General features: G+C 41.6%; 1 protein-coding gene and 1 pseudogene across 3 annotated transcripts; both read right to left on the reverse strand.

The window, feature by feature from the left end:
* Positions 1 to 897: 897 nt before the first annotated feature.
* On the reverse strand, positions 898 to 16,708 carry LOC139411177 (ubiquitin-associated domain-containing protein 1-like). Of its 3 annotated transcripts, none has more exons than XM_071157092.1 (10): positions 16,335 to 16,708; positions 14,087 to 14,207; positions 13,892 to 13,965; positions 13,564 to 13,668; positions 13,058 to 13,160; positions 9,178 to 9,286; positions 6,677 to 6,935; positions 5,325 to 5,411; positions 4,978 to 5,116; positions 898 to 4,779 (listed from the first exon to the last, which is right to left on the reverse strand). In XM_071157092.1, exons 1-10 carry the CDS (start codon positions 16,470 to 16,472, stop codon positions 4,664 to 4,666), a joined length of 1,251 nt encoding a protein of 416 aa, XP_071013193.1. In that variant the 5' UTR covers positions 16,473 to 16,708; the 3' UTR covers positions 898 to 4,663. The 3 variants fall into 3 exon arrangements, with proteins under 3 accessions (XP_071013193.1, XP_071013194.1, XP_071013192.1); XM_071157093.1 differs by having other exon boundaries at positions 13,058 to 13,154; positions 13,564 to 13,671; XM_071157091.1 differs by having other exon boundaries at positions 13,564 to 13,671.
* A 3,278-nt stretch (positions 16,709 to 19,986) lies between these two features.
* Positions 19,987 to 21,628, reverse strand: LOC139412376 (piggyBac transposable element-derived protein 4-like; annotated as a pseudogene).
* Positions 21,629 to 22,272: the final 644 nt, after the last annotated feature.

Below are 22,272 nucleotides of genomic sequence, written 5' to 3' on the forward strand. Positions count from 1 at the left end.
TATTATTAATAAGAGCTCGTAACTATTTTTGCTTAATTATAAATACACACAATTGAAGGAAATACTTATATATAAAAAAAAATCTAAATCGTGTTCAAATATTGCATTTAACCAAACCATACTTATTGACGCTCTGTTCAATAAGCCACGTTACCATCGATTAGTTAAAGCCATAAAAGGAGTAGAGGTTTGGCCTCACAGTGGCATAGCTAGAGAAACAACAGCAGCCTCCCTGAGGACAGTCACTTCAACAGCACATTTCAAATATTGAATACAAAAACTAAAATCTTGCAAAACACACCTCCCATTAGCCATGTTCTTCTTATAGCCAAAACTCGCAATTAAATTAAAGGTTGCGTCCCACCATTCCCTAACATAGTGCACTACTACACTGAACAAAAACACAACATGTACAGTGCTGGTCCCATGTTTCAAGAGCTGAAATAAAAGATCCTAGACATTTTCTGTATGCACAAAACACTGTGTGCACAGACTCGTTTACACGCGTTAATGAGCATTTCATCCTTTGTCAAGATAATCCATCCACCTGACAGGTGTGGAAATATCATGAAGCTGATTAAACAGTATTATCATTACACAAGTGCACCTTGTGCTGTGGAAAATAAAAGGCCACTAAAATGTGTAGTTGTCTCACACAACACAATGCCAGAGGTGTTTCAAGTTGAGTGTGTGCAATTGGCATGCTGACTGCAGGAATGTCCACCGGAGCCGTTGCCAGAGAATTGAATGTTAATTTCTCTAGCATAAGCTGACTCCAAGGTTGCTTTAGAGAATTTCTCAGTACGTCCAACCGGCCTTACAACCACAGACCACGTGTAGTCACGCTAGCCCAGGACCGCCACATCTGGGTTCTTCACCTGCAGAATCGTCAGGAGTATATCTATCTATAATAAAGCCATTTTGTGGGGGGAAATCTTATTCGGATTTAAAAAATAAAGAAAAAAATGTACCTTTGGCTGGGCCTGGCTCCCAAGGCAAAGGGTGGCTACTTTGAAGAATAAAATATATTTTATTTGTCTAACACTTTTTTGGTTACTACATGATTCCATGTGTGTTATTTCATAGTTTTGAGGTCTTCACTATTATTTCTACAATGTAGAACATCGTAAAATAAAGAAAAACACTTGAGTGAGTCGGTGTGTCCAAACTTTTGACTGGTACTGTATATATTTTAGGGAATGGGGTGCCATTTGGGACGGAGCCCAAAATAATCAGTCATATTGATTCATCAAAAGCAGTACTAGCGAGTCGGAGTACACACTTACTATAAATTGTAAAAATATATAGAATAAAGATATAGCCTTACTAACTTATTTCAATTCACACATTTGACACACTAATCACCATCACTCAATCAACCCCCTTCCACTAATGTGACATCTGTGACTCAAGCATCAATTTCCCCTGAAATCTATCATATGTAACCTGGTCCCTGATCTGTTTGTGCTCTTGCCAACTCCAACACCCAGTGTCATTTTCTGCTATTGAAATCCTTGGGTGGGCCGCGTAAGCATCCAAACTGTGTAAAAAATAAAAAAGATAAACAGGCCGGTTGCGCCCATTGTCACGTCCACCACCTAATACACTTTTTGATCCTGAAAAACCCCTGCAATCAGTGAAAAGGAGTTGGTCTAATAGCACAAACAGACAGGCACTCCGACTAATCAAACCGCCCATTGTCAGAAAATATGAGTACATTTGTTCCTGGTGTAGTGAGTTGTTTTAAGAGCATTGAGAACAGGCGCAGAATTAGAGCAACACGATAACATTCAGAGCACAATGACAACTAATTAATACATACAGTACCAGTCAAAAGTTTGAACACCTACTCATTCAAGGGTTTTTATTTTTACTATTTTCTACATTGTAGAATAATAGTGAAGACATCAAAACTGTGAAATAACACATATGGAATCATGTAGCTGCCAAAGAAGAAGTCACCCTTTGCCTTGATGACAACTTTGCACACTCTTGGCATTCTCTCAACCAGCTTCATGAGGTAGTCACCTGGAATGTATTTCAATTAACAGGTTAATTTCCGGAATTTCTTTCCTTCTTAATGTGTTTGATCAGTTGTGTTATGACAAGTTAAGGGTGGAATACAGAAGATAGCCCTGTTTGGTGAAAGACCAAGTCCATAACATGGCAAGAACAGCTCAAACAAGCAAACAAACAGTCCATTACTTTAAGACATGAAGGTCAGTCAATACAGAACATTTCAAGAACTTTTAAAGTTTCCTCAAGTGCAGTCGCAAAAACCAAGCGCTACGATGTAACTACGATGTAGCTACGATGGCTCTTCCAACACAGGAAAGGAAGATCCAGAGTTACCTCTGCTGCAGAAGATAAGTTCATTAGAGCTACCTGCACCTCATATTGCAGCCCAAATAAATGATTCAGAGTTCAAGTAACAGGCATATCTCAACATCAACTGTTCAGAGGAGACTGCGTGAATTAGGCCTTCATGGTCGAATTGCTGCAAAGTAACTACTATTAAAGGACACCAATAATAAGAAGAGACTTGCTTGGGCCAAGAAACACGAGCAATGGACATTAGACCGGAGAAATCTGTCCTTTGGTCTGATGAGTTAAAATTTGAGATTTTTGGTTCCAACCGCTGTGTCTTTGCGAGACACAGGGTAGGTGAACGGATTATCTCTGCATGTGTGGTTCCCTTCGTGAAGCATGGAGGTGGTGTGATGGTGCTTTGCTGGTGACACCGTTGGTGATTTATTTAGAATTCAAGGCACACTTAACCAGCATTGCTACCACAGCATTCTGCAGCGATACACCATCCCATCTGCTTTGCACTTAGTGAGACTATCATTTGTTTTTCAACAGGACAATGACAACACCTCCAGGCTGTGTAAGGGCTATTTGACCAAGGATATTGATGGAGTGCTGCATCAGATGACGTGGCCTCCACAATCACCCAATCTCAACCCAATCAAAATGGTTTGGGATGAGTTGGACCGCAGAGTGAAGGACACGCAGCCAACAAGTGCTCAGCATGTAATGTAGAAAATATTAAAATAATAAAAATAAAGAAAAACCCTGGAATGAGTAGGTGTCCAAACTTTTGACCTGGTACTGTAGCTATATATATTTTATAAATCAAGACCATTACCAAGACAAACTTGACTTCAGACACTAAAAAGACAGCACGTAATACACTTTTCTAAAAAAAGAAAGTTGCCATTAAATAAATATTTGGGAGAAGGACAATGTCCTCCTTTACTTTCCCACTTCTTTGAGTAGTGTCACACTGACTCACAGCAGGCAGACCACTAGGCTCCCAAGGTTGAACACACAGAGAGAGATTGTGAGCGAAAGCAAAAGATAAAGTCAGTGTGTCTGACCACCCAAATCCACCTGTACCTCCACACTCTAAGTCCTGGACTTAATGTGATAAGCATAACCATTGCCATCACAGCAAGTGCATCCCAATACTTCCTACAAATCTAAAAGCATCAGATTTGTGGAGGCATGGACTAGAGGGAGTTTCAACCACATTTCTTACACCAGTCATTTCCTTTTCACCCACAGAAGGGAAGTGAACAAGTGCACAATTTAGAAGGAAGGGGAGGTTAACTGGAACATAGCCATAACCTGGGGTTTAATCATTCAGGAAGAATGGAACATTACACAACTTTAAGATAGAAACACGTAATTTAGAACAGACCTTATTTGTCACAGGGAATAATCAAATCGGATCCACTCTATACATTACATGTCTATCTACAACCTCTGGTTAGTACTGAACACTAATTTCATCATCACACAACAGTTTGATGCATGTTCACTTGCAGTCTGACTTGTCTTCAACCAAATTATACAGACTGCCTGGAGTCATTCAACTCACGCTAGAAACATTCACCTTTGAGGAAATGAAAACAATTTATGGAGACAAATTAAACAAATCAATATTTGAAAATGGCAAAAGGGAATGTTTTTGAAGAGTAAACATTGGTTTGATGCCTGATGGTCTTTTTTTGTACATGGATAAATTGATCAAATAAATCATGTGCGTCATAACTATAAAAAGGTAATTTTTAAAATGTAAAAAAAAAATAATAATTGTAATAATCATGTTAACATAGTTTTGTACAAGGTTTTCTGTGGTATAAATAAATATGTCTTTTACACTCCCCCCCCTTCTCCGGCTTTGACTTTTCAAGGCAAAAAACAATACTTGTCACAGCCGTGTGCACACTCACACAAGCTCACCCACACACAAACAAGCTCACCCCACCCACACACAAGCACACCCCACACAAGCAAGCTAATCCACAAGCAAGCTCACCCACACACGCTCACCCCCACCCACACACACTCTCACACGCACACACACTCTCACACGCACACACACACACACACTCTCACACGCACACACTCTCACACGCACACACTCTCACACGCACACACGCACTCTCACACGCACACACTCTCACACGCACACACTCTCACACGCACACACTCTCACACGCACACACTCTCACACACACACACTCTCACACACACACTCACACACACTCTCACACACACTCTCACACACACTCTCACACACACTCTCACACACACTCTCACACACACTCTCACACACACTCTCACACACACTCTCACACACACTCTCACACACACTCTACGTGCGGTTGAGTGTCTGGAAGATTCTGGAGATCTGCAGCATGACAGGCCCAGTCTCAGGGTCATTCATCCATTGGGTGCTGTTCAGAGGGTTCTCCAACATGTCCTCAAACGCTACACACAAACAGAAGGTTTTAGAGGGTTTTAGAGACTATATAACAATTCAATAAGTAGCCTCGTCTGAGCCAGAACGGCCCATAGGACTGAAGCATGTTTCTGTAGCGTGATGCTTGATGAACAGGTCCACCCCCTCCCCTTATCCTCTGAGCTTTGTTATTTTTAACTGAACAATTTGTTTTACTCCAAACCTACCCAGCAGTGTTTTGGGATTGGTGAGGCCCAGCTGGACCACAGGGTTCTCCAGGATGGCCTGGAACAGAGAACTGTTGATGTCGATGCCTTTATCCAAGTCCTCCGGAGACGGCTTCCTGTCCCCCAGCAGCCACTCGCACTGTGGGTTTAGATCGGTGAGTTAACTTCCCTTAAACTAGGACGGTCAATGGAGAAACAGTTCTCATTCCAAATGACAACATGGGTAAGAGCTGTAAAAAGCAGTCCATTCATAGAAGACAGGAAGCAATGACTTATTTTGTTACTCAATAAGTGTGTGCTTCATTTTCTTTGATCCTTTATTCCTCAGTGTGGACAGTAAAACCTACTGCAGCATCCTGTTGGTTGTTATTGACTCTCAGGGCATCGACCACCTCCTTCTCATCAAAGCCCATCTCCATCAACGCAATGACAGCCTGCAGAGACAAAGAACGATACGGAGTTAGTTTATCATTACACAGTCATTCTATAAAAGAACCAATAGTTTATCACAGTTTGAAGCCAACATTCAGTAAGGGAGTAGCAGAGACACAGTTTACAACATTTTAGGTAAGCTAGCTAACAGCTATATACACAGTGTACAAAACATTAGTAATTGCTTGTTCCAGGTGAAAGCTATGATCCCTTATTTATGTCACTTGTTAAATCCCCTTCAATCAGTTGACGGATTCTGTTAAAATGTAACATGTTTCATTTTAAACTATAGTTTGTTTGATTCTTGTTTAGTGAATAATCATTAACAAGTGAGTATTAATGGAGTTCAGGCCATGAAACTGTGTGTATGCTAATTTGGAAAAGTTGACCTAATCAGATAAGAGGAAATTGCCTAGGATCAGAGAGCAGGGTCAGGAGCAGGACAATGAAGATGGACGGGGTGTGATTCTGACATCAAGCTAAACAAAGAGAGGACCGTGGACATTCCACAGTCCAGATATGGGATACTCATTAGGGGTCATAAAATGTATAGCTGGGGTGGTGACTAAAAGGAGAGAAGAGTATAAGCGTTTTGAACTTTCTAAAAATGTATGCATTCAGCTGACGGCATCCGTGGTAATAAAATCTTAACTTCTCTTGAGCTTTTGGTCTCAATTCCAGGCTGCATCACATCCGGCCGTGATTGGGAGTCCCATAGGGCGGCGCACAATTGGCCCAGCGTCGTCTGGGTTTGGCCTGGGTAGGCCGTCATTGTAAATTAGAATTTGTTCTTAACTGACTTGCCTAGTTAAATAAAGGTTCCATTATTTTTATTATTAAACAATTCCTTATTGCAAAGAGGTTGCAATAGCAATGGGGAGGAGACAGGTTAAAGGATTTTTAAGCCTGGAGACAATTGAAACATGGATTGTGTATGTGTACATGTCAGAGGGTGAATGAGCAAGACAAAAGATTGAAGTGCCTTTGAACGGGGTATGGTAGTACGTGTCAGGCGCACCATGGGCCAGCATCTCTGTGAAACGCTTTCGATATCTTGTAGAGTTGAGGCTGATGAATTGAGGCTGTTCTGAGGGTAAATTGGTGTGCAAACTCAATATTAGGAAGGTATCTTGCCTGGTCACAGATGTGTTTGTCGTCTTGCCAAATCCTTCAGTTGACTATTCAGCACAAACAGATATGGGACCAGTCTAACATGTAAGCTTTAGCTTGGTATATCCCAGGGCATTGGGACAGAGAGAACACTCACCCGTGACTCAGGCCTGAACTCTCTTTTCCTTCGGATCCTCTTGAAGATCTCAGTGAGTTCGTCCTGCCTGGCGGCGGAATCTGTGTTAGTCTGGGAGACGGTGCGGAGGAGGTTTGGAAATGAGGCAGAGATAGAGGGGATCAGGGGTGGTGATGTGGCTCCTACTGCTCCTTGGGTGCCCTGGCCGGGCAGGGTGGTGTCCACCGTGGGGTCGTCTACGTGCTCAATCAGCCACTCCATGGCCTGGGTCACTGACATGCTGTAGGAGAGGCAGTGAGGGAGGGGCATGGATGAATTTGTTGTTTCAGACTCATCGGATGAGACTGGACTCACTTGTTGTGATGGATAGAATCACAGGCTAAGTGTCTAATTGATTCTTTATAGACTTCACTGATATGACCACTGACCAGTATCATTGACTCAGACTACACTCCAGGGCAGTGGTCCATCCTCAGTGAACTCTAAAAAAACAAAACATGTATGTCAGACATTTATTATTTTTTGGACAAAACTATACTAAATATAATCACGTCACCAAATAATCGATTAAAACACTATTTTGCAAAGAAGTTCTATAGTAGCCTCAACAGCACTCTGTAAGGTAGCGCCATGGTGTAGCCGTAAGACAGCTAGCTTCCATCCTCCTCTGGGTACATTGACTTCAACACAAAACCTAGGAGGCTCGTGGTTCTCACCCCCTTCCATAGATTTACACAGTAATTATGACAACTTCCAGAGGACTTCCTCCAACCTCAGAGCTCTTGCAGCATGAACTGACATTTTGTTCACCTGATCAAAGGATCAGAGAATTAATCTAGTACTGAAAGCATAAACTACAGCTAGCTAGCACTAGTGTATAAAATGTGATGAGTAGTTGACTCAGAGAGAGAAAGACAATAGTTGAACAGTTAAATGAATTTCTTCCAAAATGGAGAAGCGAGAGTAATTTCTCTCTCTCACTTTGCTAGCAAATGCAGCTAGCTAGTTTAGCCTACTGAACACCCTGCTCAAACAGAGGGATGCTATGTTAGCTAGCTGGCTTTGACTTTCCAACAACACTGGAACTCAGGGTAAGCTTTCGGTTTTTACAAATGTATTGCCACCGGTGTAACAGCTTAGTGACTATACAGTACACTAACATTACTGCATGATTGTAGCGGGTTTACTAACACGTTAGTTCAATTAGCTATGCTGACTATGACGTTACTTTAGCTAATATGGTGACAATGATGTAGGCTGAGTGTAGCGGTTTGGCTTGGAAAGGTTTTTTCTCAGCTAATGTGTTGCACATTGAAGTCCACAAGCGAAAGGGAAGAGGTGAGAGGAGGAGAGCGCATAGATGCGAGAAGGAATACAACGTGGCAGCTATGAAAGCGAACTGTGTTTATGTGCGATTGGGGGTGAATTTATTCTGATGATTCTGTTGGAAAATGTTTCTTAAAAGGAAGCAAACGGAACAAAACGACTATAAACGTAGCTGAATTTGTCAATTAGAAACTTTCGTTTGCAACTGTTGGACTAATGATTACACCCTATATCAGCTAGATGCAGGCAAGAGTGTGCAAGGCAGTATTTAAATGGCACTGTCTGTCCATGTATCAAAACAAAAAAAGTGTCACTGTCACCCTAAATTTGGTGTCTCGCCCTGTGTGCACCTACGTTGTAAACTTTTATTCATAGGCTAGGTTGTAGCAACCTCATGATGGGTATAGTGAAAATTTGAGTATCATGTGGCAGCCTAAACCTATCGCAGTGACATTGAACATGAATGAGTGTCATCCAATATGCTGTAATAGAAATAAGGCCATGCTCATAAAATAACAATCTTCCCTCATCTTAAACACTACAGATTTTTTGGGGTTTTGCCTAGAAACGAACGGCCAAATCATTTGTTTAGGTCCAAACAATGTTTTCAGAGGGGAGGGTTCATTTTTGGGATGGAAAAACATTCTGTGTTGTTGTATATAGAAAAAACTAAACAGTTAGTATCATGTATGTAAAAAAAAAAAAAAAAAGGTAATGGACCTATATATGTTTAAATAACTATGAGAAATAAAAAAAATCACTCAAATAAAAGCTAGACAAAAACAATGAATTCAGGAGTATTGGTTTTGTTATCATGTTTGAGCATAAGAACACCGCATTAGGCATGGCAAAATGCATAAAATTGCAGGGGGAAACATGCAGGAAAATAGCCAAATGTTCTCTCAGCTCTATAGCAGAACTGCAGAAAATTGGTTTACAAAGTTCTCTCAACTTCATGGAAAAATCTGCAGAATTGCAGGAAATAGCCGCGCGGCCAAGATGGGGGCCTCAAATGTTCTTGCCCAGGGCCTTGACCAAATACAGCTGGGCCAAGATAGCACTAACCATGAGCTGAGCATGCCCATTGCCACACCCCCGTCACACCCCCTTTTGATTCAGAAACAACCCTGCACTCCTTGTGTCAGTCATTATCTCATTTGGACTTCAGGTGATAAGTATTATTGATTGTGACTCACTGGTTGAGCCTGAGAGCTTTGATGGCTCTGCTCTCAGGGAAACCCATCTCAGTCAGCTGCTGAAGGGTCGTCTCATCCACCCGGTCCTCCTCCTCCTCATCCAGCATGGCTGACAAACCACACACACAATATTAGTGAATAATAGTATAACTATAATAATACTTCATGCCATGGCATTGCTACTGACTGCCTTGAAGGGAATTCTAGAGTGTGCATTATTTAAGTGATAATGCCCGAGAAGCCGGTGTTTGAGGGATATATTGGCAAACCGTGCCAATATCTCCTCCAAACACCGGCTTCTCTGGCATTATCACTTTTATACAACGGGTTACCGAAATATATATATTTTTATTTTGATGAATTTATTCCTACTATTTAATCATTCCACAAGATAAAGTACTGACACAAATCTAGGGTTGCTACCCAAGCTGGCTGGTCGGTCGTTCGTTCTATCGGTTCGGTTGCCAGAGATGTGACACAGTCATTTAGTCTTTTTGTTCTCTTCTACAGTTGAAGTCGGAAGTTTACATACACCTTAGCCAAATACATTTAAACTCTGATTTTCACAATTCCTGACATTTTATCCTAGTAAAAATTCCATGTCTTAGGTCAGTTACGATCACCACGTTATTTTAAGAATGTGAAATGTCAGAATAATAGTAGAAAGGTTTTATTTCAGCTTTTATTTCTTTCATCACATTCCCAGTGGGTCAGAAGTTTACATACACTCAATTAGTATTTGGTAGGATTGCCTTTAAATTGTTTAACTTGGGTCAAACGTTTTGGGTAGGCTTCCACAAGCTTCCCACAATAAGTTGGGTGAATTTTGGCCCATTCCTCCTCACAGAGCTGGTGTAACTGAGTCAGGTTTGTAGGCCTCCTTCCTCACACACGCTTTTTCAGTTCTGTCCACGATTTTTCTACAGGGTTGAGAGCAGGGCTATGTGATGGCCACTCCAATACCTTGACTTTGTTGTCCTTAAGCCATTTTCCCACAACTTTGGAAGTATGCTTAGGGTCATTGTCCATTTGGAAGATACATTTGCGACCAAGCTTTAACTTCCTGACTGATGTCTTGAGATGTTGCTTCAATATATCCACATCATTTTCCTACCTCATGATGCCATGTATTTTGTGAAGTGCACCAGTCCCTCCTGCAGCAAAGCACCCCCACAACATGATGCTGCCACCCGTGCTTCACGGATGGGATGGTGTTCTTCGGCTTGCAAAGCCTCCCCCTTTTTCCTCCAAACATAACACATAACAAGTCATTATGGCCAAGTAGTTATATTATTGTTTCATCAGACCAGAGGACATTTCTCCAAAAAGTACGATCTTTGTCCCCATGTCCAGTTACAAAACGTAGTCTGGCTTTTTTAATGGCGGTTTTGGAGCAGTGGCTTCTTCCTTGCTGAGCGGCCTTTCAGGTTATCTCAATATAGGAATAGTTTTACTGTGGATATTGATACTTTTGTACCCGTTTCCTCCAGCATTTCACAAGGTCCTTTGCTGTTGTTCTGGAATTTATTTGTACTTTTCGCACCAAAGTAGGTTCATCTCTAGGAGACAGAATGAGTCTCCTTCCTGAGCGGTATGATGGCTGCGTGGTCTCATGGTGTTTATACTTGCGTACTATTGTTTGTACAGATGAACATGGTACCTTCAGGTGTTTGGAAATTGCTCCCAAGGATGAACCAGACTTGTGGAGGTCTATCATTTTTTCCCCCTGGGGTATTGGCTGATTTCTTTTGATTTCCCATGATGTCAAGCAAAGAGGCACTGAGTTTGAAGGTAAGCCTTGAAATATATCCACAGGTACACCAATTGACTCAAATGAGGTCAATTAGCCTATCAGAAGCTTCTAAAGCCATGACATTATTTTCTGTCATTTTCCAAGCTGTTTAAAGGCACAGTCAACTTAGTGTATGTAAACTTCTGACCCAATGGAATTATGATACAGTGAATTATAAGTGAAATAATCTGTCTGTAAACAATTGTTGGACAATAACCGACTTGCCAAAACTATAGTTTGTTAACAAGACATTTGTGGAGCGGTTGAAAAACAAGTTAATGACTCCAACCTAAGTGTATGTAAACTTCCGACTTCAACTGTATTGGCGCAACCCAGTCGTTCGTTCCAAATGTTCCATTGCCATACTGGCTGGCAACGTTCTTATCCCATGCTTGCTAGCTATTCAACTACGGCTAACTTACAGTCATGTCAAACAGTGCAGCCAGAATAACAGCTGCACTTGCGTTTGTTGAAGCTTTCTAGTGATCTTTTTTGGGACACATCCATAACAGTGAGCTAATGATGTGCGATTTCACCTGGCATAGAAAATGTACTCTCATCTGGACACTGTTGTTCAGAGGAGCTAGCCAACAACACAGCTAACACAATCACTTCAAACTGAAGCTAGAAAGACTGCTAATTAGCTGCACTTCATTTAGCTTTACCTGTTAATTGACATTTCTTTGTATCCATAAAAATGTATGCTGATTCATGATTTCGACTGGCTGAGAAAAGCTGCCTGTATGTCTCAAATTTGAATACTGAAATGTTGCAAATGTCAGAAAGCAAGATTTATACAAATCTCTGCTGTTGAAAACTAAATGTTAGTCTAAAAGAAAGGTGAGATAATGTCTAGATTATTTTTATAGTAGAGATCAAGTTTATAAATTGCCTGGCTGGGCTGATGAGACACGGGATTGCGCAGTCAGATGGAACAGAGTAAATAGGTATTTTAACGGCATAGATATGTGGTAACTTGTGGAATAGACACCGACTGCAACGCAGTTTTAACCAATCAGCATTCAGAATTAGACCCACCCGCTGTATAATTAAGCGATAAGGCACGAGGGGGTTTGGTTTATGGCCAACATACCACTGCTAAGGGCTGTTCTTAGGCACGATGCCAACCCACAAAGCCCAGAGGTGCCTTATTGCTATTATAAACTGGTTACCAACGTAATTAGAGCAGTAAAAATAAAATGTTGTCATACCCGTGGTATACGGTCTGATATACCACGATTTTCAGCCAATCAGCATTCAGGGCTCGAACCACCCAGTTTATAATTCCCTATAATGCACAGTATAATTCAGTGGCTATGAAATTCATACTTACATGTTCTGTTTGAGCTGCTTTTGAAAGCAAAAGTTGATTTGAAAACATTATTGGCATTGTTGAAATAGATTTTCATAATAGCAAGCTAGGACTAATGCTTTGGCCATAGAAATCAGAATCGAATCATTCTGATTTCTACGGATTTGGTTAGTTGAGCTAGCAAGTCTATTTGTTTGGTTACCAAGGCAACTACTATAGATATCTAGTAAACTTGCTAGCTACTTCAGTGGATGTTGAACACATTTCTAGCATCAAATGTGTTAAATTATAGCCATGGTATATAATAGGGATAATCAACTTTGGAGCTCTAATGCAACTCTGTGTAAGGTGAGTTCCACGTTGCACATTATTTTCCAGAGAACGTAGTTGATTATCGCTTACATAATGCACTATTCTGTCACTTATACATAAGCTTAGTGACAATAAGACTGTTACAGCTCCAACTTGTTGTTCATTAAAAAAACATCAGGTAGCCGTCGGGGCGGCAGGTAGCCTAGTGGTTAGAGCGTTGGGTCGTAACCGAAAGGTTGCTCGATCGAATCCCTGAACTGACAAGGTCAAAATCTGTCGTTCTGCCCCTGAACAAAGGAATTAACCCACTGTTCCCAGGCCATCATTGTAAATAAGAATTTGTTCTTAACCGACTTGCCTAGTTAAAAAATAAAAAATAAACTAATGCAAAACCAGCCTCTTAGCCCTGCAAGGCAGTTACCAAAAACAATCTTTGATAATGAAATAATGTCTGCACACTGTACCATTGGCCTTTTTGAAGAGCTCCACAGCATCGGGGTTCAAGGCGAGAAGCTTCTGGGCCACTTCAATGAGAGAGACAAGGATTTTCCTGAGCTCCGTCTGAAACTGATGGAAAATGTATTTTATTTGTTTATTTAACCAGGAAGTTCCAATGAGGTCAGAAGACCTCATTCCCAAAGAACCTCATTCTTAAAGAGAGGTTATTCATTCTGGTTTATACACATAAACCAGAATGAATAACCTCTCTTTAAGAATGGGTTCTTTGGGAATGAGGTCTTCTGACCTCATTGGAACTTCCTGGTTAAATAAACAAATAAAATCTTAGTATCAGGGATATAGAATAGGCTTAATATGACCTAATTCACTCATTTTAATATGTCTCTGATAAGTTTGCAGGCGACATTTTAGGACTATAGTTAAATTTCAGTACAATAGTCAGTGGAAAGCTCCTGAAGTGCTTTGAACTATGCATTCTGACAGGTTATTTACTGTATTGTGCTGTACTTACATCTCTGATGTTATGCTGGGTGACAGTGCGGTCTGTGTGGCGGGTAGACAGGCCGGCGGTGGCCTTCAGGATGGCATCTTTATCTGGAGCCTTGTTATCCTGCTTCTTCTGACAGACAAGGAGGAAACACACATTAAGAGTGTTGCAAACAGTACAACAAGTTGGACATAATACGTTTCTTGTTGTGTTGTCCCTGGTTCTAGCAGTCTTAGCAATTCATTAAACATTTTTGTCTGATGATCGGTGCCTATTGAGTTTAAGCGCCGAGTTAGATAAGCCACAAACCAATACAATTAGGGAGAGTATTTAAATCTGTTGTTTTGCCTACCTTTTCCTCTGCAGTTATGTCAGCTATTTTCGGAGGGGGTGGCAGTGGTCTCTTCTTTATCAGTAGAAGAAAATCTAAAAACAAAGGAAAACATTCACTTAATGGCATGTAGTAGCATTGAACATATCGGCTAATTGTTTGATTGGAAAATATTAACATTGAGACAACTTCAAACCTTTAAATCCATAGAAGTACCTTTATCTTTTAGATTTTCATCTGCAACCGTTTTAGTTTCTGTGAGGATCCTCTCCTTGGCAGCATGGACAAGTTTATGGTGTGTGATTGTTTTGGGGTCTTCGAGGCTTCCATGTACATACTGCAAAAAAAACAACCCCCCCCCCCAAAAAAAAATACAAATTAATTATAATCCCATCGACAGGAACAAATAGCAGTACTTTTACCCTGGTAATTATATTACTGTTGTTTTTATTTAACCAAGCAAATAATTGGTAATGGATAGGCTAGTTAGCCCTATATCAACAGCCAAACATATTTCTAAAGGTACCAATGATTTCTGCATTAGCTGGGTCTCTTACTGTCTAAATTTGTACTAGGAGGATGCAGTGCAGAAAGAGACTGGCAGCCATATGGGGTAGGCTAGCTGCATGTGGGGCATCATACTGGCACTTACAGGCGAATCAAGTGTAAAAATGGGTAGCCAAATCAAATCAAATCAAATCAAATTTATTTATATAGCCCAGTACATCAGCTGATATCTCAAAGTGCTGTATAAAACCCCAAACAGCAAGCAATGCAGGTGTAGTCTGTGGAACAAATAAGGCCAAAACCTAGGAAGAAACCTAGAGAGGAACCAGGCTATGTGGGGTGGAGTCCTCTTCTGGCTGTGCCTGGAGATTATAACAAAACATGGTCAAGATGTTCAAATGTTCATAAATGACCAGCATGGTATAATTACAGAATAGCTGGAGCAGCAGCACAGTCAGACACGTCATCAGCATTTGCATGGTCCTAGGCTAGCTATCAGCATATGTGGGATGGCAGTCCTCTTCTGGCTGTGCCGGGTGGAGATTATAACAGAACATGGCCAAGATGTTCAAATGTTCATAAATGACCAGCATGGTCGAATAATAATAAGGCAGAACAGTTGAAACTGGAGCAGCAGCACAGCCAGGTGGGGGTGCACACTTAGATTCACACAGGACACCGAATAGGACAGGAGAAGTACTCCAGATATAACAAACTGACCCTAGCCCCCCGACACATAAACTACTGCAGCAAACAGGAAGGATATAACCCCACCCACTTTGCCAAAGCACAGCCCCCACAACACTAGAGGGATATCTTCAACCACCAACTTACCATCCTGAGACAAGGCTGAGTATAGCCCACAAAGACCTCCGCCACGGCACAACCCAAGGGGGGGGGGGGGGGCCAACCCAGACAGGATGACCACATCAGTGACTCAACCCACTCAGGTGACGCACCCCCTCCAGGGACGGCATGAGAGAGCCCCAGTAAAGCCAGTGACTCAGCCCCTGTAATATTCAGAGCCTTTCCGTTCACCCTCCCACTCCTGGGCCAGACTACACTCAATCATATGACCCACTGAAGAGATGAGGCATAAAAATGGAGCTCTATAGGAGAAAGCCCTGCCTCCAGCTGTTTGCTTAAAAATTCTAGGGACAATTAGGAGGCCTGCGTCTTGTGACCGTAGCGTACGTGTAGGTATGTACGGCAGGACCAAATCAGAGAGATAGGTAGGAGCAAGCCCATGTAATGCTTTGTAGGTTAGCAGTAAAAACTCAGGATTCTGCATGGATTAATTTTTCTGCATCATTTTTGGACAGAAAGTTTCTGATTTTTGCAATGTTACGTAGATGGAAAAAAGCTGTCCTTGAAATGGTCTTGATATGTTCTTCAAAAGAGAGATCAGGGTCCAGAGTAACGCCGAGGTCCTTCACAGTTTTATTTGAGACGACTGTACAACCATTAAGATTAATTGTCAGATTCAACAGAAGATCTCTTTGTTTCTTGGGACCTAGAACAAGCATCTCTGTTTTGTCCGAGTTTAAAAGTAGAAAGTTTGCAGCCAACTTGAAACACATTCTTCTAGCAAGGGCAATTTTGGGGCTTCACCATGTTTAATTGAAATGTACAGCTGTGTGTCATCCGCATAGCCGTGAAAGTTAACATTATGTTTTCGAATGACATCCCCAAGAGGCTAAATTATAAATAGCAGTGTCTACCCAGGTTAGGAGGGCCAAGCACAGGAAGCACAGTAGTTTAGTTCTAAATACGTATAGAACGACTGACAGCTCATGGGGTGCGCCCGACTAACTTTGAATCAACTTGCTAAATTATAAATAGTTCTCAACTACTGGGCTAGGGCTGCAAACATCGGCGACACAGTTACACAACTACGTTACAATTTCACCCGGGCAAACACCAATCAATGAGCAAGTAAGAAAATAAACAAGCATACATGTTTCAAGCACTTCTCTTTGAGTTGTTCAATAGTGGTATCCTCTGTTACTTCTTCCAACCACTCTGTACCCTCCATAGTACAAATGTGGATTTTTAATATTTTTCCAGCGAATATCTTCTCTTCTTGCACAAACATAGCTGTAGTTTTGTGTGTAACTATATAGCTAGCGAGCCAGTTCAGTGATGGCTACGTTAGTTTGCTAACATTAGCTAGCGCCTTCGAAAAACAGCGACAATAGTGCAAATACCTACACTTATGGTTTTCAAACAGTTTGATCGGACTTCAATGCTATAGCAGTCGAGTGCTGTTAATTTCGCAAATAAGAGTTGTTTATCTTTCTCCAAGAGCCGAGCAGCTAGCCAAGTATACTATTGTGTTGGTTATGATTAACCTTTGAACCAAGGCAACGTTTGTCCCTGTGCAAATGGGAATTGTAGTTGTTTTAAATTGTGTAGTTTCGCGCTCATTTAGCTGAGCTGTGAATCCTAAAATGTACCACCAGAAGAGGGAGACAAAGCCTGCAGTGCCTGGGACTACTACACTGAACATAAACATAAATGCAACATGCAGCAATTTCAAAGATTTGATTTACAGTTCATATAAGGAAATCAGTCAATTTAAATAAATAAATTAGGCCCTAATCTATGGATTTCACATGAATGGGAAAACAGATATGTATCTGTTGGTTAAAGGTAGGGTTGTGGATCAGAAAACCAGTCAGTATATAGGAGAGGGTTTGGCCGGGGTAGGCCGTCATTGTAAATAATAATTTATTCTAAACTGAATTGCCTAGTTAAATAAAGGTTTTAAAAAAAGAATATATATATATATTTTTATTTATTTATATATATATATATATATATATATATTAAAACCTTTATTTACAATGACTGCCTACCCTGGCCAAACCCTCCCCTAACCCGGACGATGCTGAGCCAGTTGTGCGCCGCCCTATGGGACTCTCGATCATGGCAGGTTGCAATACAGCCCGGGATCGAACCAGTATGTAGTGACGCCTCTAGTACTGAGATGCAGTGCCTTAGACCGCTGCGCCACTCGGGAACCCTAGTATATGGTGTAACCATCATTTTCCTCATGCATCTCCTTCGCATAGAGTTGATCAGCCTGTTGACTGTGGCCTGTGGAATGTTGTCCCACTCCTCTTCAGTGGCTTTGCAAAGTTGCTGAATATTGGCGGGAACTGGAACATGCTGTCGTACACGTCAATTCAGAGCATCCCAAACATGCTCAATGGGTGAGTATGTAGGCCATGGAAGAACTGGGACATTTTCAGCTTCCAGGAATTGTGTAAAGATCCTTGTGACATGGGGCCGTGCATTATCATGCTGAAAGATGAAGGGATGGCGGCACGACAATGGGCCTCAGGATCTCATCACGGTATCTCACGGTATTCAAATTGCCATCAATAAAATGCAATTGTGCTAAATGTCCGTAGCTTATGCCTGCTCATACCATAACCCTACTGCCACCATGGGGCACTATGTTCACAACGTTGACATCAGCAAACTGCTTGGCCACACAATGCCATAGGATTCATCCGTGAAGAGCACACTTCTCCAGCGTGCCAGTGGCCATCGAAGGTGAGCATTTGGCCACTGAAGTCATTTTACGATGCCGAATTGTAGTCAGGTAAAGAACTTGGTGAGGATGATGAGCACGCAGATGAGCTTCCCTGAGACGTTTTCTGACAGTTTGTGCAGAAATTCTTCGGCTATGCAAACCCACAGTTTCATCAGCTGTCTGGGTGGCTGGTCTCAGACGATCCTGCAAGTGAAGAAGCCGGGTGTGGAGGTCCTGAGCTGGCGTGGTTACACATGGTCAGCGGTTGTGAGGCCGGTTGGACATACTGCCAAATTCTCAAACGACATTGGATGAGGCTTTTTGGTAGAGAAATTAACATTTAATTTGATGGGAACAGTTCTGGTGGACATTCCAGCAGTCAGCATGTCAATTGCACGCTCCCTCAAAACTTGAGACATCTGTGTAATAAAACTGCACATTTTAGAGTGGCTTTTTATTGTCCCCAGCACAAGGTGCAGCTGTGCAATGATCATGCTGTTTAATCAGCTTCTTGATATGCTACACCTGTCAGGTAGATGGATTATCTTGGCAAAAGAGAAATGCTCACTAACAGGGATGTAAACATGGAACATGTTTGTGATTTTTGATTTCAGCTCATGAAACATGGGACCAACACTTTACATGTTGTGTTTTATATTTTTGTTCAGTATAAATATTGCCTTACTGAGGCATCCCATTTTGGCCACAGAAGGATCAGCCTGTCATGGGAAACACATTACAATTCAGATTCTACACATGTCACTACTTCCAGTATCCCCTTAACTTTTTTCTGTAGGCCAATATGTATTTCATAAACAGTGCATTGGGTTGAATGGGCCATGGAAACACAATGGGTCCATACTTGCCAACGTTAGAAAACATTTAAAGGTGAAATATGCAAAAATCGCTCCTCCATTTCCTGGTTTCTAAACTTTTACAGTTTAACTGACAAAATAAGTTGTGTATAAGCAGTGTAGAGAATCATTGTACCATCTAAACCGCTGTGAAATATATTTTCAATAACCAAAAATATTGTATTTTCAGCTTGTGTACAAAACCGACATTAAAAGACTCAAAAACTAAACTAAACTAAAGTCAATTTATGATTGATCCGAAAATGTTGTCGGAGACTTGGTATGGAGTGCAGTGCCTCCGGAGGCATGCAGCGGCCAAGCTCCTTACTGCATTACTGTGCACCTTTCAAATGTTGTAACAATGTGGAGGCCTCTGCATTGTTCCGCACTGATTTGATTGGTTTATGGTAGGTGAGGGCAGTACATCCTGTATAAACACAAACTCACTTCAAGTATGAAAGCCCGGATGTCTTCGGAGGCTACATCGCAGTAAATGAGGTATGGTCACTTCAGACTGCTGATTGACCATGAAGAGCAGGGGTTCTTAACCCTTGTGTAGTGTTAACATTCTGTATACTCCCGTCGTAAGGGTAAAAAAATGACCCGCCTTCACTAAACCCCTAAAATAAAGCAGCTTAATTGAATTTTAAACCCCAAATCTATTTTGCATGAACAAACAACCGGTATTCATCACAAACTTTGTGAATATCTGAGTTTTCCCTCTTCACAATGCAGAAAGACTGCATTTAATCAGTGGACACCAGTTGTTTTTATTACAACACACCTGTCACAATTGTTTTCTTTACTAAAGAAAAGGTTTATTATTATTATTATTGCTAAAGGTACTACATAGGTGTAAACACACATTTTTAGCAAGAAATAAGACTTGTATAGCCTAAGAAAGTAGCAGAAATGTACAGATAGTAGTTTTGAATGCATTTTATTGAAGGGAAACAACCGTCTTGAAGTTTTTTGGCAACATCGTGATATATTCTTATATACTGTACAATGAGGAATTCAACTACAAAATACTAGTCTTCTCCCATTTTTTAACCATTGCCTCCACCCACAAGGTGTATAAACAACAACAATAAATAAGAATAAAATAAGATAATATATACAAAACAAAAACATGAAGAACATCCAATTTGCTTTAATTAGCACATGTAGGACAGTATGCAAGTGTGTGTGCATGGACTTTGCAGATGTATTTTTCACATGTGCAGCACATCGTATTTGTTTTTACAGTCCTTCTTTGGGGGGCAGAATTGGCATCTCCTCCTCTTGCCTGCCCCAGCTGCAGCCTCAGGTGGATCAGGACAAGATTCAGCCCCCTGAACAGCTTTCACAAGCGCTGCAGAGGCTGCTGTGTGGGGGAGGCGCGCCCTTCTTTGAATGTGTGGGGTTTCAAGTGCCTTTCCCAGCTGCTCCAGGAACACCCTCCTCTTGTTCCGCTTATCAGGCATCCAGGTAGGGTTGATCTTGTTCCATATCACGAAGGCATTGTATGAGGACACATCAATGATATTGTGGAAGATGACCAGGGGCCAGAGGGCAGTCATCCTCCTGCAGCTGTAAGTTCCAATCACCTTGTCCAGGTTGTCCTACGCGTCCTTTGTTGTGGTTGTAGTCCAGGATGACAGCTGGCTTCCTGTCCTCACGATCACTGGTCTCAGCCATTTTGTGCAGTGTGCTCAGGAGGACCACATTCTTGTTCCTCTTTGGGAGGTAAGAAACTATAGTGGTGGTGAAGGCAAACTTTGATGAGAAGGCCTCTCTCCCCCTTGTTGCGAGGATTGCACGGGGGGAGCTCAGGCTTGTTCTTTCTAACTGTGCCAACCATGGTGATCTTCCTCTTCAGGAGCTGCTGGCTGAGTTAATAAGAGGTGAAGAATTTGTCACACGTGACATTGTGCCCCCTAAATCCATCTGTCACGTCAAGCACAGCCCAGGACTGTCATCTGGTTCTTCTCCAGGCCTCCACCGGTCGGCTTCCCTGTGTAGACTTGCATCTTCCAAGCACAGCTGGATTGTGTGTCAAAGGCCACCCATATCTTGATGCCATACTTTGCTGGCTTGCTGGGCATATACTGCCGGAAAGGACAGCAACCTTTTGACAAAAGAGATTACTATCAGTAATTAGTATCAGTGTCACAGAAAACAATCACATAAATCAATGATATTACAGCAGTACATAATAAAATGAACAGTGAAAAATCACTTACATTACAGATATGTAAATAGAAATGTACCTCTGAATGGAACCAGTTGCTCATCCACTGTTACTTCAGGCCCAGGGTTATAGAGGTATGGCAGACGCTTCAACCACTTCCCCCAGACCTCTCTTATGGCCGCCAGTTTGTCTCTCACATGTCTTGCAGGTCTTGACTCACAGTTATCAAATCGTAGCATTCTTGCGAAAGTGTTGAAGACTTTCAGTGGCATTGTGGCACGGAAAATCTCCCTTCCACTCTCTGCATCCCAGAGACTAAATGTAGCCTAGCCTCGGGACCTATATATACACCCGCTAAGATTAGCAGCCTTATGTAGGCACGCAGGTCAATCTCATCAATCCTTTTCCAGTTGTCTCCATATTTACAGAAACCCTCCAAATTTGTCATCTCCAGTATTTTTTCGATGGCTGGTGTGATGAACATGTACAATGTTTTGGAGATGTCCTGGGCATGGGCAACTAACTACATGTCTTGTGGGCCCTTGGGTCGTCCTTATGACATTTTGTCCTGCCATCTTGCTCTGGTTGTCATATGGTGACAAGGACAATGTTATTTTGATGTTCTTTGACAATAATGTTTCTTTCAGCTTGGGGGATTTCATCTTCATCTGAAGATGATGCATCGTGCTCTGGGTTGTTCTGGGTTCTGCTCTGGGTTCTTCCCCATCTTCTAATTCAGATACCTCCTCTTCTAAATCATTGCTCACTTGTTCCTCCTGGACATCTGAAAAAAATCTGATTCACGACCTGTTGGGCACTAAAACGTGCAATCATGTCTTCAGCAAAGCGAGAACTAGGGGGACTGTCATCTGCAGCACCTTTATAGCCTCTGACTGCATTCCCCATTAGTAAACAATGCTTTCAAGAAATGTTTATTTAGTCTGAAATTGTTTTTATTTTGTCTGAAACTGTTTTTTATTTTGTCTGTGAACTTGAGTCATGTTTTTGGGTTGTGGAGGGGAGATGCTGCACATGCACAAGAAAGTTTTAGTTTTGTCTGAGTTCAATCAGTAGCACACAATCTCACTTTTCCATTGTGTGTGTAAATGATTTTATAACTGCTGGGTCAAAAATTACCCTAAGACAATATTTGTACCCTGGTGGTGTACAGCTTTCATGGAAATATGAACAAAGGCGACGTTTCATTTTTTATAATGTTGGTGTCACTCTAGGAAAAGTCATCCAATTTCAAGTTGAAAAAATATCATTTAGGGGGTTTTCTCTGCTGTTAAACATAGTGGTGGGTGATTTTTCTACCCTTAAGACA

This window comes from Oncorhynchus clarkii, chromosome 6 (genome assembly GCF_045791955.1).
Source record: "Oncorhynchus clarkii lewisi isolate Uvic-CL-2024 chromosome 6, UVic_Ocla_1.0, whole genome shotgun sequence".
Taxonomy (NCBI): domain Eukaryota; kingdom Metazoa; phylum Chordata; class Actinopteri; order Salmoniformes; family Salmonidae; genus Oncorhynchus; species Oncorhynchus clarkii.

What these genes read in the sequence shown, in the direction of transcription:
- LOC139411177 (XM_071157091.1), bottom strand. Translation starts at nt 16,472, where the DNA reads ATGTTTGTGCAAGAAGAGAAGATATTCGCTGGAAAAATATTAAAAATC. An exon ending in GCTCTTCAAAAAGGCCAATG is followed by an intron (nt 9,287 to 13,057) that starts GTACAGTGTGCA and finishes GTGGTTTGTCAG; the next exon opens with CCATGCTGGATGAGGAGGAG. An exon ending in AAAGCTCTCAGGCTCAACCA is followed by an intron (nt 6,936 to 9,177) that starts GTGAGTCACAAT and finishes CCTCTCCTACAG; the next exon opens with CATGTCAGTGACCCAGGCCA.